This window comes from Mesocricetus auratus, unplaced genomic scaffold (genome assembly GCF_017639785.1).
Source record: "Mesocricetus auratus isolate SY011 unplaced genomic scaffold, BCM_Maur_2.0 Super-Scaffold_100021, whole genome shotgun sequence".
Taxonomy (NCBI): domain Eukaryota; kingdom Metazoa; phylum Chordata; class Mammalia; order Rodentia; family Cricetidae; genus Mesocricetus; species Mesocricetus auratus.
This window is the reverse complement of record NW_024429202.1, coordinates 24,849,755-24,863,713: the sequence shown is the minus strand read 5'-3', so window position 1 is coordinate 24,863,713 and position 13,959 is coordinate 24,849,755. Positions and strand designations below refer to the sequence as shown.

The following is a 13,959-nucleotide window of genomic DNA, read 5'->3' as shown; positions in this document are numbered from 1 at the left end:
CAAATGTAAAATGGTGGCAAAATATGGGTTTTTTGTTTGTTTGTTTGTTTTTTTAGTAAATAAATGCTCCTAAAATGATCCTCTATAAGTTAAGTAAGGACTGATAAACATTGCTGAATTCGACAATGAAGGAATTTCTGGAGCTGTCTTCTAGCTAAGAGAGAGGTAATAAGTAAGTTTGGCATCACCCACTCTATAACCATGTATCACACACAGAAACTGAAGAAGGCAGGCATTAAGGATTCAGAGAGCTGAGTCACAAATCCACCTTCTCAGCTTAGAGGGCAGAAAGACAAGATCAAACAGAACTGCGTGTTGCAATGTAGCAGTGGATAGGTCAAAAGCAAGAAAGGTAAGTTCACCTAATCCATAATAAATAAGATAAGGAAACTATTACAGAAAGCTTTCTAGATGGAGGGGTCGCCAGACCCAATTTGTTGAATGGGTAATAATTACAACCAGGGAGACAAAGTAGGGAGGTGTTTCTAGCAACATCACAGCACATAGTATACCTTAGCTACAGGATGGGTAATAGAGGCAGCCCGCTGTATATCATGCCAGATGACATAGCAGAGAGTCCCTGGGAGCAGATTCTTATGAGAAATAGCTTTCCAGGTATGTGCTGAGCAGCATCTTATGTGATGCTCTCATTATGGATACTGTTGATGCAATACTGAGTGCGACTTAGCCCTGCTTATTGAGTTCAGTCTAGTGAGACAGAGTAGAACAACCTAGTAGTGATGAAATGGTGATCGTGTGGACAGTGATCTCGAGAAAAAAATGAAAGAGAACATAGCCACCATGGATGGCATGGGCAGGTAAGGGTGAGGAGAGTGTGTGTAGAGAAGTGAATATGTAGAAGCAGAAAGGAACAAGAGATAAGGTTGGTAAAGGAGATTCATAGTAAGAATATTAAAGAACTGAACAACTTGTTGCAGGAAACAGAAATTATTAAAAAGCATAAACTGGTCAGAATTTCATGTTGAATGAACCCTTGCAAAAGTATAGGTGTGCCCTGAAGTTGGGAACTGAAGAGTACTGAAAAGCCTGGACGACTCAGAAAATTAGGGAAGCCCATAGTGACCAGTGACAGAAGCCCAGAGAGGAAAAAGTCCCTGCAAGAGTAGCAGCAGTGCAAACCATAGGCATGCTGGAGGGGAAGAAAGCCTGTAATAGATGAGGCGGTGAGGGGGTGATTCTCTCACTAGAGTCACTTCCAGGGCAGTGGTGAAGACAGAGGCTATGCTGATGTTTAAAGAGGTGAAGTAAGAAAAAGGAGAGAACCAGGTACTGATTCATCATATCAGACACCTGAAAGACACAAGAGAGGATACGTGTCAACAAAGATTCATTTTATTACTTTTGCAAGTGAAATGCAGTCTGCTTCTTAAAAGTTATTCACGTTGACAAGGCTGCTACAAGAAAAGACTAAACAGAAGAAGTGGGAGGACCCCAGGACAGAATGTATCTTTAGAACGAGCTAACACCACATGGGAATCAACAGTGTGCACAATATGGGTCAACGTTGAAAAGAGTATTAGACTCTTATTAATAAAAGAATATGAGGATGGGCATGGAGTCTGTATGTGAGGATGGGCATGGAGTCTGTATGTGAGGATGGGCATGGAGTCTGTATGTGAGGAAGGGCATAGAGTCTGTATGTGAGGATAGGCATGGAGTCTGTATGTGAGGATGGGCATAGAGTCTGCATGTGAGGATGGGCATAGAGTCTCTATGCCAGGATGGGCATGTCTGCATGTGAGGATGGGCATGGAGTCTGCATGTGAGGATGGGCTTGGTGTCTGTATGTGAGGATGGGCATAGAGTCTGTATGTGAGGATGGGCATAGAGTCTGTATGTGAGGATGGGCATGGAGTCTGCATGTGAGGATGGGCATAGAGTCTCTATGTCAGGATGGGCATGTCTGCATGTGAGGATGGGCATTGTGTCTGTATGTGAGGATGGGCATGGAGTCTGCATGTGAGGATGGGCATTGTGTCTATATGTGAGGATGGGCATTGCGTCTATATGTGAGGATGGGCATGGAGTCTGCATGTGCGGAAGGGCATGGAGTCTGCATGTGAGGATGGGCATGGAGTCTGCATGTGAGGATGGGCTTGGAGTCTGCATGTGAGGATGGGCATGGAGTCTGTATGTGAGGATGGGCATGGAGTCTGTATGTGAGGATGGGCATGGAGTCTGCATGTGAGGATGGGCATTGTGTCTATATGTGAGGATGGGCATTGCGTCTATATGTGAGGATGGGCATGGAGTCTGCATGTGCAGAAGGGCATGGAGTCTGCATGTGAGGATGGGCATGGAGTCTGCATGTGAGGATGGGCTTGGAGTCTGCATGTGAGGATGGGCATGGAGTCTGTATGTGAGGATGGGCATGGAGTCTGCATGTGAGGATGGGCATTGTGTCTATATGTGAGGATGGGCATTGTCTCTATATGTGAGGATGGGCATGGAGTCTGCATGTGAGGAAGGGCATGGAGTCTGCATGTGAGGATGGGCATGGAGTCTGTATGTGAGGATGGGCATGGAGTCTGTATGTCAGGATGTGCATGGAGTCTGTATGTGAGGATGGGCATGGAGTCTGCATGTGAGGATGGGCATGGAGTCTGCATGTGAGGATGGGCATGGAGTCTGTATGTCAGGATGGGCATGGAGTCTGCATGTGAGGATGGGCATGGAGTCTCTATGTTAGGATGGGCATGTCTGCATGTGAGGATGGGCATGGAGTCTCTATGTTAAGATGGGCATGTCTGCATGTGACGATGGGCATGGAGTCTCTATGTTAAGATGGGCATGTCTGCATGTGAGGATGGGCATGGAGTCTCTATGTTAAGATGGGCATGTCTGCATGTGAGGATGGGCATTGTGTCTGCATGTGAGGATGGGTGTGGAGTCTGTATGGGAGGATAGGCAGGAAGTCTGTATGTGTAGGAGGCATGAAGTCTGAATGTAGTGAGTAGTAAGGAACACAGCAGAGAACATACGCACAGAACAAGGAGGCTGAAACCACTTACTCAGAGGGAAGTATTGTAGGCTGAAGAAGCTTGGTGAGATCTGGGTTTAGCACTCAAAGAAAAGAACTAGTACTGACCAGGCCAAGCTAGGCTGACAAGTAACCATTGATGGAGGGGGCATTTAACACCCTCTGCAATCATATTTTACAAGGGAATATGTTTTCTAATATGATTTATGAGTTAAAAATTTATTCAGCAGTAACTAAATAGTAAAACAGTAATTATTTTTTCTTTTCTTATAAAATTTATTCTCGCATTGCAGTTAGAGAGACAATGGCATACAAATGCTAAAGAAAAGGTGTTTCTTGTATTTACATAAAATTCTACCCTTATTACTGCAAGCAGTATGTTTACCTTAAAGTATCTGTCTGTTAAGTACTGCATTACCTGTTTAAAGATGAAAACAACTGAGTATCATACAGGAAAGCAAATGGCATCTCCATTGCATCACAGTTACATATGGAAGTGTCACTATGCAGTACCAAGTGTGTTACACACTGAAATAGATTGTGTTATCCCATGTCTTTAATTGGGTTGAATGCAGATTGAAAATATCAAGATTTTGATCTGTGCCTCCGGTTGCTTTGTATTTAAGAAATGTAAATAAGATTATTCTGAATCTATGGGGAGAAAAAAAGACATTATATTCAACAAGAAAGAAACAAGTCAACTAAAAGAGCTGTGTGAATACTTTTTTTTAATCAGAAGGTGATTTTAGGCATGATATCAATAAGTTCCATAACTTATAACCTTATCAGACTCTGTGGGAAACATTTAGGTTATATGATCTAAATTTTAAAGTGATCCTTACTGAGAATTTGAATCTAACTCAGCTTTGACAAGCTACCATTTGTGACAAATAAAAATCTCTGCTTTTGTCCCATTTTTAAAAATTCACATAGATCTGCAAACATAAACCTTAACTGTAGCTGCCAAGTCATGTTTTCACCAAACTCTGAAAGGAGTGCATAGAGTAGCTCAGCAACTATTTTATTTGGGAATCTTTGATTTTACAGCACTACAAGTTAGCTAAAACAATGGCTAATCCATCGATATTTGCAAAGAACACAAGCAAGAAAGTCTTGCTTAAGTTACTTTCACTTGAATTTAGCAATTCTTTGCGAAGTATAAAATATAATAGAATCAATAAATGTGAATCTGTCAAACAGCACAGTCAACAGAAAGCAAGCATATGTTCACACACATATTTTACAAATAAGATCCAAGTCTTCAAAGTAATTCAATATAATTAAGAACATGGGCCTGTCTCCACTGTCCAACATAATGTACATGCCTGAAATTGCACTATAGTGCAGTAAATGTATTATTAATCATTAAACTAGGAAGGAATGAGAAAGTTTCAAAATGTTCAGCTATTGATTTTTCTACTCTGAGTATGTAAACATTCACTTCTTCGAATCAGCAAACATCTGGGAGCAAGAATTGCAGCAATATGCAGATTTCCTAGTCTTACTATGTAATCTGAGAGACAAAAACTGGGCCCAGGGAAGGTACGCTCACGAAATTCAGGTTAAATAATCATGGAATTAAATGGAGGTTGCATAGCTATAAATAACTTCATGGAACTTCAGTACTCAAGCCCAATCAGACCTGGGCCAGAACTTTTAGAATCATGCTGAGTTTCGTTCTATTATCATATTCACAGACATCTTCCATAACAAATGAGTAACTACATAAAATTGAAATGACAGAGGGGAGTTATTTTAATCAAATACGTTATGAAAACACCTTAGCCCATATTATTCATCATCTGCAATAATAGTCAACTTTATAAATTATTTGTTTTTATTTTTTTATTATTTTTAGAATCACCCCCACTGGAAACACAAAGCAGAAGCAAATGAAACAAAATACAATGAATATATGAAAACAACCAAAAATGTACTGAATGAAGCAGGCACAGTGAGAATGGGCTTGTGTCTATCAGTGATCTCAAAGCAAAGGAAGTCATTGTGAGAGCTCCTTGCTTTATATCACTGCTCCTAGAAACTCATCCCAAAGAATGGAATGATCTGGACCATTCTTATTGCCCCCTCAGTCTCAAAGCTGTCTGTACAGCACTGCTGAAATGCACTTCAGTGTGCACCTCTCTTCCATTTGAGGATCTGTGTCAGGTTTATTTATAGCTGATGTCTTCAAACAGAGCATTTCCAGGTATGAGAAATGAAATCTCTACAGCGATCCTAGAAACCTTCACAAATGGCCTTTGGAGAGACAATGAAAAAAATCTATAATGCAACATGTGCATTATGATTCACTAAGAATCCAAAGCACACTCAACCCTACACTCTAGTAAGCATATGTAAAGAGCCTGGGTAGAGTTACAGAAGTAACGTGCGCCCTGTGATTCTTTTTATGTACCTGTCTGGCTACTCTCTCGGATTACTGTCGCCACCTCCTTCTTTTTCTATTCTCATTAGGAATTCTCTGAAATTTTGGCACCCTCTTTGTTTCTTACTGAGATGCCTTTCTAGTTCGGAGCTTTTTTCCTGATCCATTACAATAGCAGGCCATGCTTCCCCCTGCTGGGAAAAAATTAAATTACAAGGTGCATTAGAACAATTTCTTAAGGTCTGAAGAAATCCAGTGCTTGAGAAAGAAAAGCGACGGGAAGCCAGGTACTTAGTGTTCTAGTTACTCTTTCACTGGTCAGGAATATCTGTGCATCTCACTCTGATAAGACCTTCATCTACAGCTCTTAGTTTTGTAAGTTTTGAAAGTACAATTAATACACATTAATAACTGATGAATCAATTATTAAGCCATCCGTCCCAAAGGGAGCTCTAGTTAAATAACTCAGGTCAGAGAAGATCATGAATTCATATTCTTTTTTATTGTATGGAAACACTTCTGAATACTAGACTGGAGTGAGCAATTGAAAGACATTTTTAATCTGCCAATGCTTATTAAGTCATCCCTTTTCAATATTCCTATGATTATACAGTTGCCTTTTAACAGTAGAGAGTACAGTTCTTGACTTTAGTTTTTCATTTTCATTTACTATAATTTGACTATTAGGTAAGTGGTAAACATGATTGCATTTCACTCCCCAAGTAATCTACAAAGCCAGCCTCTTCCCTTGAAAGCAGTTGAGATATTTCAAATCTTCTACATTCTGATTATAAATTCCTTCCTGGCAGTCTTTTATGAAATACTTTGTTATTGTATGTCATAATAAATAATAAGCCATTAAGATGTCAAATAAATCTAATGTCTCTGAATCATATGAGGAGCAAAACATTTCTACGATGCAAAATGAAGTCCCAAATCTATTTTAATGCTGAGAATCTGGACAAGGGGACGATGTCACTGTTTCTTCTAGTGGGCAAGACCTCAAGCTACAAACCTGCACTGTAACCAGTTTGAAGATGAAGCAATTATTAATGAAACATTCATCCAAAGATTCTGCAGTTGTGTTAAATAGCAATGTGCGGATACTGGGTATCTGGGGTGTCTTTAGTAGCTAGCATTGTTTCACATAAATTGGGGTTAATATTTCTGACAGAGAAGTTTTCATGTGTGCCTTTTTGCAAACGACCTTTCAAAGCAAAGCAAAAGGCAAGACATAGATGCTCTTCTGGGAACGGAATCTCCGCTAACATCACAGGTACAAAAAAAGAAAACGCACACCTGGTTAAAAAAAAAAAAGCAGTTGGTCAATTATGGAGCGTTCCTAGGGACCAATATCTCTCAGAGTATCCAATCATCACGTTCCAAATACGTTTATAAGCACTTTAGCTTCTGCTTACCAAGCTCACGGAAATACACGAACATGCATACTTTTAATGCTGATTAATCCTAAGACTTTCGGGGGGGGGGGGGGGAGACTGATTAAAGGGTACCAAAATCACATGGAAATGGAAAAGAATGATAAATAAATAACGCTGATCTGTGATCAAGACGCTCTCAGAACACTCCATGGATCGTATTTCCCCCGAACTGATTTCCCCTGGCTTCTGTGAAGTGAAAAGGTGCCCATGGATGGACCACCTGACACTTGCTGGTTTCCCTGTCCAGGACCCTAACAGGTCTCATCACCCTGTCATTGGACCTCAGGGCTTAGGTCACTAGTAATTCAGCCTTTGAGGAGCCCCGGCAGCCCGCGCTGCGCTCCTGCCTTCAGAAGCGGCTCCTGGGGACAGTTTCTGCCCAGCGGAGCGCCCGCCCGCCCCAACTTCGCCCTGCCCGGGTTGGCAGGCGCCGGGGCCGGTCCTACCTTCTGCCAGAAGGCGCGACGCGTGCACAAAAGATGGATCCAGACTATCCTTCTCTGCCATCAGCTCAGGCAAGTATTTCTCTTCTCCCATAGCGCGGACTTCGGACCGTGCCCGGCCAGGCGCGAACCCCGCCCGCTCGGACGCCGCCGCGGTCCCTGGCTCCCGCGGGGACCGTCCTTCTGCCTCCGCCGCCGGTGAGCGCAGCTCTCGCGCCTGGGGCTGCGCAGCCCGCGCCGATACCTGCTTCTCCCGCGCCCCTTGCCCGGCTCCAGCCGCGGCCTCAGCTGGAGAGGCTGCCCGCTCGGCCCGCCCCCGCCGGCCTCCCATTGGAAGCGGGGCCAGGGGGCGGGGCTCCCGCGGAGGCGGGGGGCCGTCATTGGGCGAGGCCGCACGTCGAGTCGCCTGAGTGGCAGGAGGCTGCTGTGGTGGGGAGGGGTAAGCGAAGTGCAGTTGCTCTCTCCTGGCCGCCTCAGCCGGCCCAATTCTCAGGCCTGTCTAGTGCCAAGGAGCCAGTGAGGACCGCCTGGCGTCCAGGATGCTGAGAGAGGCAGAATGTGTGCTCTCATGCGCCGGTAGGTGGAGGGACATCACTTGTGTCCCCGAGGCACAGGTGTCTCTTCCCTCGCGGATCGCATGCTCTTGGTCACAGTTGGAAATACAAAACCAAACGTGGGTTGTGCCTGGTGTTTCCCGTGACCTATATACATCCTGGGGCAGGAGGATGTCCACTGATGAACAAATGAGGGGCTTATTAGGAGATTTTGCAGCACAGCAAAAACGCTTCCAGTGTACACCATCGCGATACGGAATTAGTTCTAGGGCTCCACCCATGCCCGTGGATGATTTACTTACTGTGTAAACTTAGTGGGGAGAACTGTGAATTAAAGGATCCAGATGACGCCTACTCCAATCGCTCTGATGTTCTCATATTTTAGAGGTGATGGTATCTCTCTGTGCAATGTGGAATGCTGCTGAACTACTTTGTATCTGTCCCACCTTTATTCCAATGAGCATTTAACCCCCCAAGAATCACCAACAAAGGAGGGGGGGAAATGCATGCTTCCCTTACAGATGGGGCCCTGAAATACACCTTGCCTACTTCAAATGGAATGTGTCTTTCTTCACTTTATTGTTATCTTTTTCACAAACAATCCCTTTTCAATTCTCCTTCTAAAGTAATTTCCCTGCACATAAAATCTGTGGGATGTTTTCTAAGTTCTCTTATTCTGTCCAAAGCTTTCCTTATTTGTTATTTATTTCAGATAAAGTTGAGATGTTATATGGACTTTTGTGTGACTTTTTAAAATGTTAACTACCTCAGGCCCAGGAGATAACTCACTCCATCTCACAAATCACTGAAAAATATGGACCCGAAAATACCAGTTTTTAGCTTATACAGTTGGGAAAATAAGCCTCTTAGTTGTGCAGAATCTGAGGCTAAAATCCAAGTCTAAGCAATGCCTAAGCTTCAGAATGCAAGCACGACTTATCCTACTCTCCTGAATGTAGACATTTAAATTATGTGCATCCATCCAATTACTGTTTATAGATACTGAAAGGGGTCTAGGGACAGAAATCGAAATTAGAGGTTTGTTCGTTGCCAGACAAGACAGACACATTGCATTTCCTCTCACGGTGGAGGAAGAAATATTTGCTAATGAGGATGACAAAAGAAACCAGGATCACATAACAAATCATCAGAAATAATAGAAAAGCAGTATGAATCCTAATCTTTAGGGTGGCTTATGAATTTAGCACATGATGGACATCATAAAATCAAAATAATTAAGCTACATTGACCCTTAGAAAAATTTTATTGTCCACTTCGAAACAGTGTGAATCACAAAAGACAATTCCAAAATGCCCTGCATAGGTGCACTCATCCGCATTCAAATCCACATGTTCCCAGCAGGTGACTCCACATCACTGTGTGTTGGACCCTTACTCACATAAGACCATGGTGTGGCCACCAAAATTCTGTATTAAATATTTTAAGAGCAAATTTAAGATTGAGGACATCTTATAAATACAAATGTAAATAAATTGATAACCTATAAATAAATTATCATTGAATAGAGTATTTGTGGTTGTACATAAATAAATTATAACTACTTGTATGCTTCCCTCTTCTGATGCTAGGAAGAATCAAATCATCACTTAATTGATTTTCAACCTGAGTTCTAGTCCTGAAAGACTTTTTAAAATATGATTTTGCTTATTGTACCATAATTTCAAAAGTGGTTTGTTATGAGAAATGCCTCAAGCCAGTTAGTATCCTGAGGATGCATAAGGCATACACTGTATAGGATATGTTCTGTGATAAATGTTCAAGCTGTGTATTAGCCCATTCACATATCCTGTGAGAAAGGCCAGCATCAAAGACATTTAATCAGACTTAGCCCACTAGTAAAATCTGAACATCGTGAATTATTAAATAAGATACCATATTTTCATTTCTTTCACTGTTTTTATCAACTTTCTGGATGACACACTAGCCTAGAACTGACACATAATAACAATTCCACTTACAAAGACTAGATCTCTTGCACCCTCATAGCAAGCTTAGTGTCCCCAGAATGCCTGTAGCTCCATCTCTGAGGTGGATAAAGACAGGAGAATTGCTAAGGCTAACTGCCTTCAGGTCTAGCTGAGAAAGTATGAACCATGGCTTTTGGGAGACAGTCACTCAAAGGAAGAGGTGAACAGTAATGTAGGGAGCACACTGATGCTTTCTTCTGTCCTCTAAGAACCTACAGGAGCATAAGCTCACATAGATGCATGCACATGGACAGGGTGGGGGGAGAAGGGGGGAGAAAGAGGGAGGGAGGGAGGGAGGGAGGGAGGGAGAGAGAGAGAGAGAGGATATCACAGATTAACAAAATTGCCAACAACTGCTAATGGAGGACTACTGCCCTCCATTCATATATATAATATTTGTTTAGCCTTCTAAGAAATAGGGGCATTAACTCGTATAATTGTGAATTGAAATGTTAGCTGATTTGCTCTCATCTGTGTTGGTGTTAAATTTCTTTTAGTTTCATTAAATTTACAAGACATTTATCAGTTCATTTCTCTAATAACTTGCACCATATAGTTGAGGGTCATAAAAGGGAATGGGGAAGGCTTGCAAATGTCTCAACAGGTACAAGCATTTGCCACTCAAGAATGATATGAACATGAATACTGTTCTCCCCTACACACGTATCAATAAAAACATAAAACAAAGTACTTTGGGGTTTTTTGTTTTGTTTTGTTTGAGGCAAGGTTTCTCTGTGTAGCCCTGGCTGTCCTGAAACTCACTCTGTAGACCAGGCTGGTCTTGAACTCAGAGATCTGCCTGTCTCTGCCTCTAGAGAGTGCTGGGATTAAAGCCTTGTGCCACCACTTCCCATCTTAAAGTCCTTTGTAAAAGGGAATGAAGAATGATAATGTGGCTATATTGATTATCATTAACAAGGATAATATTTACTGCAAAAGTCTCATTTCTCAAGTCCTCTGCTAGAAAAAGTTAAGAGAAGTTCGGGCAAATATGACTAAAATATATCATATTAAAGTCTCAAAGAATTGATAAAAATATTTATGAAAATAATATAATAAAGTAGAGAATAAAGAAGAAAAGCCAATGGTTTGTAAAGTGTAGAGTCAAAATTTGTAATGTGCTAATATGTCACAGCATAAGTTAATATTCAAAAGTTATATCCTAAATATATGCATGGTAGCTTTGGAAAACTTCAAAAGAGGCATGTCATACCTTAGGAGAAACAGGCATATAATTTAAGTACAGCAGAAGTGGGAGAGAAAGAAAAGATCTGGGGGCTGTGGGATGGCCACTGAGTTGTGATAGTGCTGTTCTGAATGCTCACAATTTGAGCAAAAAGTCCAAAGAAGAAGCTGTCCTAATTTTTTAATTGACCTCACAAGCCAACCAATACAAACATTTCTGGTGCTGAAATCATCTGATTTTGTGAAACTAACCCTCTGCCCCCTTGACACGTTGATGGTGGTGCATATAGCAGATTCCTTATAAGTGAAAAAAAGGTAGCCATCACTATCACTCCCAGGCAAAGTTATTGACTGTCTTCTTAATATTAAATCCAATAACTGTTGACTTGTTGCTCAAGTATTGATTGCTTCTTGAGATCAACATATTAAAGTAAGGGTTTACAACACCAATATAGAATGTTTTCTATACATGGGAAATAAAGATCTGATCTCCATTGTATTTTGTACAAACTAAGGAAATAAGGGCTACGAGGAAATTTAATTAAAAAATCCCTTCATGTAAATTAAAACTTTTTATAAACAATATATCATGACTAATACAAGAGAAGAAAGATTGGATTAAGTTTTAATTTTAATTTAGGAATTTCTTATTGACACTCCTAGAAGAATTGCCTAATATTAAAATTTTCCCCAGAAGAATGTCATCCCACTCAAGGCATTATATCACTACAAGTAATCAGCTGGTGCACATTTTCTCATTCTTGACCTGTGTGATAGGATGCTATTACACATGATACGATCATGTATTGTTTTGTTGTACATAATAAACATACAGTTTTGTATAAAATATTTTTATAAATTAGGTACCAACTGCAGCACTAAAAAAATTTCAGAGACAAAAAGTAGAGTGGTGGTTGTCAGGGCTGGGGGTAGAAGCTAAGAGGGTAGCTGCCTAACATGAACAGAGTTAAAACTTGCTGAGACTAACAAATTCTGAACATGGCTTGTGCAAATTCTTGAATACGCTTAAAATAACTACAGTGTATATTCAAAGTGCTTAATATGGCAAAATTTTTATAAAACCTAACACAAGTGTCAGGAATTTGTAGACAACAATGAAATTTTAAAATTGAATTCCAGCCATTGTCTGGTAGTACACTCATCATTCCTAACACTTGAGAGCTTAGGGGGATAGCCATGAATTTGAGATCAATTTTGGCTACATAGGAAGGCTGTCTCAAGAAAAAAATATTCAAAACAAAGAACTCACCCATTCTAAATAAAAGAGAGAGGGAGGAACTGAGAGCAATGTCATAGTTCGGGTTCTGTGGGGACAGGAACTTATGAACACCTAACCATCGTAAAGCTGATGATTACAGTGAAAACCATCTCAGTGTGCAACAAACAATTCAATACTGGATCAGATTCTAAGAGAAATTTTGTTTTTATTTTTTTCTTAAAAAAACTAACAGGTTAACTGGACAAAACATGAAATATCTATGATAAAATTTCCTTCATATCCTCATTGTACAATGATTGAAGATATTTCTTTAGGGGAAGCAGATAAGATGTCTGAAGAATAAAGGGCCATCCTACTTGATTCTATTCTAAAATAAAAAGAAATAATTCGACATAGAAGCAGAGATGGAAAAAATGACCCAAGTATATAGTAAGAGGGGTAGAATATTACCACGTGGGGAAAACTGGATAAGGCTCATAATAAGAAATTTCCATGATTTTGCCACTTTTCTGTGTGATATAACTTTAGAATAAACAAACAAAAATAAATGTTAGTAAAATAACCTCAGTGTACATAATTGACAAAGCATTTGAAGCATCACGGTTTACTATCTGGCCTTGGAAATAACAGACCTTCATTTTATCACACAGTGTCCATTATAGTGTGCATGAATTCACAAATTGACTGAGAAGTTAGTAGTATTTTGAAAACTCTTAACTTCACAAAATCTTAAGTACACCAAATAAATAAATAGAAAAATCAATTGTTTATGTGTCTCTAAATTCCAAAAACTAATATAAATCATTGTGTTTTGGTTTCAATTATTCTTTAAAATTCCATGGACATATATTTATTAAAACAACTGTTATTGAAAACTACAGTAGCACATACCTGTTCCTAGTCCTCCAGATACTGAGGTGGATATCATAGTGAGGTCACCCTGGGATATACATTGCAGCTCTGTATCAAAACAAAAACGAAAGATTAAATATACTTGATTAGAATGGTGTCAGCAGGCCTGCAGAGAGGTCCAGAGGGAATTCACAGGCGTTTCAAGAGTCTCACGTTCTGGAAGGAACTGGACCAGGAACCAACAGATAGTGCTATAAATTGAGAGATTTGAGAATTGGAGTGGGCCAGAGCTGAAGAAAGACAGAAGCCATGAAAGTCTCAAACTTTTGAGGGCCATGTTCATATTGACTGTCTTGCTCAGCATTTGTAGATTGTAGGACTTCCTATGCATGGTCTGGGATTTTCACTATCCTTGTTTCTTTCATATGTTAATATTGATACCTCTTTTTCCTTACTACCATACTCCCCTAGCACAATTTCCACTTAAAAACTATGGTACAAATTATTGACCAGTCTTCAATAAGCTTCACCACAATGATGATCAATACAGTCCCTAGCTTGGAGAAATTCCAAATTCTTCCTATTTTATCCATAGGATGAAGATGATGCTTTGGGTCCCTGCTGTGTGAGCTGCTAGAATCCTTGTATTACAGGAAATTCACCTCCAAGCTCTCTTATCTTAGAAGTTGCAAACTTCACAGTATTTAAACTATAAGGTCTAACTACAATTACCATATTTATGCCATACAATGCCTTACCAAAGAGCCATACCCAAGAAAACTGTGACATGATTTCCTTAGGAGATTTATCCTTGTGTAGTGTGTTTTCTGGATTGTGATCCCATGAACTATCAAAAACAAAACTGATGGTCATA

General features: G+C 40.4%; 1 protein-coding gene across 2 annotated transcripts in view; it reads right to left on the bottom strand.

Moving 5' to 3' along the window:
• Khdrbs2 (KH RNA binding domain containing, signal transduction associated 2) overlaps window positions 1-7,528 on the bottom strand; it is a 439,601-nt gene extending 432,073 nt beyond the window's left edge. For both annotated transcript variants that reach the window (XR_005870125.1, XM_040729474.1), the window contains exon 1: window positions 7,270-7,528. Coding sequence is in view for 1 of the 2 variants with exons in the window: in XM_040729474.1 (XP_040585408.1) it covers window positions 7,270-7,360 (91 nt within the window). In the remaining variant the exon portion in view is untranslated. The remainder of the gene's footprint in view (window positions 1-7,269) is intronic.
• Between the last annotated feature and the right edge of the window lie 6,431 nt (window positions 7,529-13,959).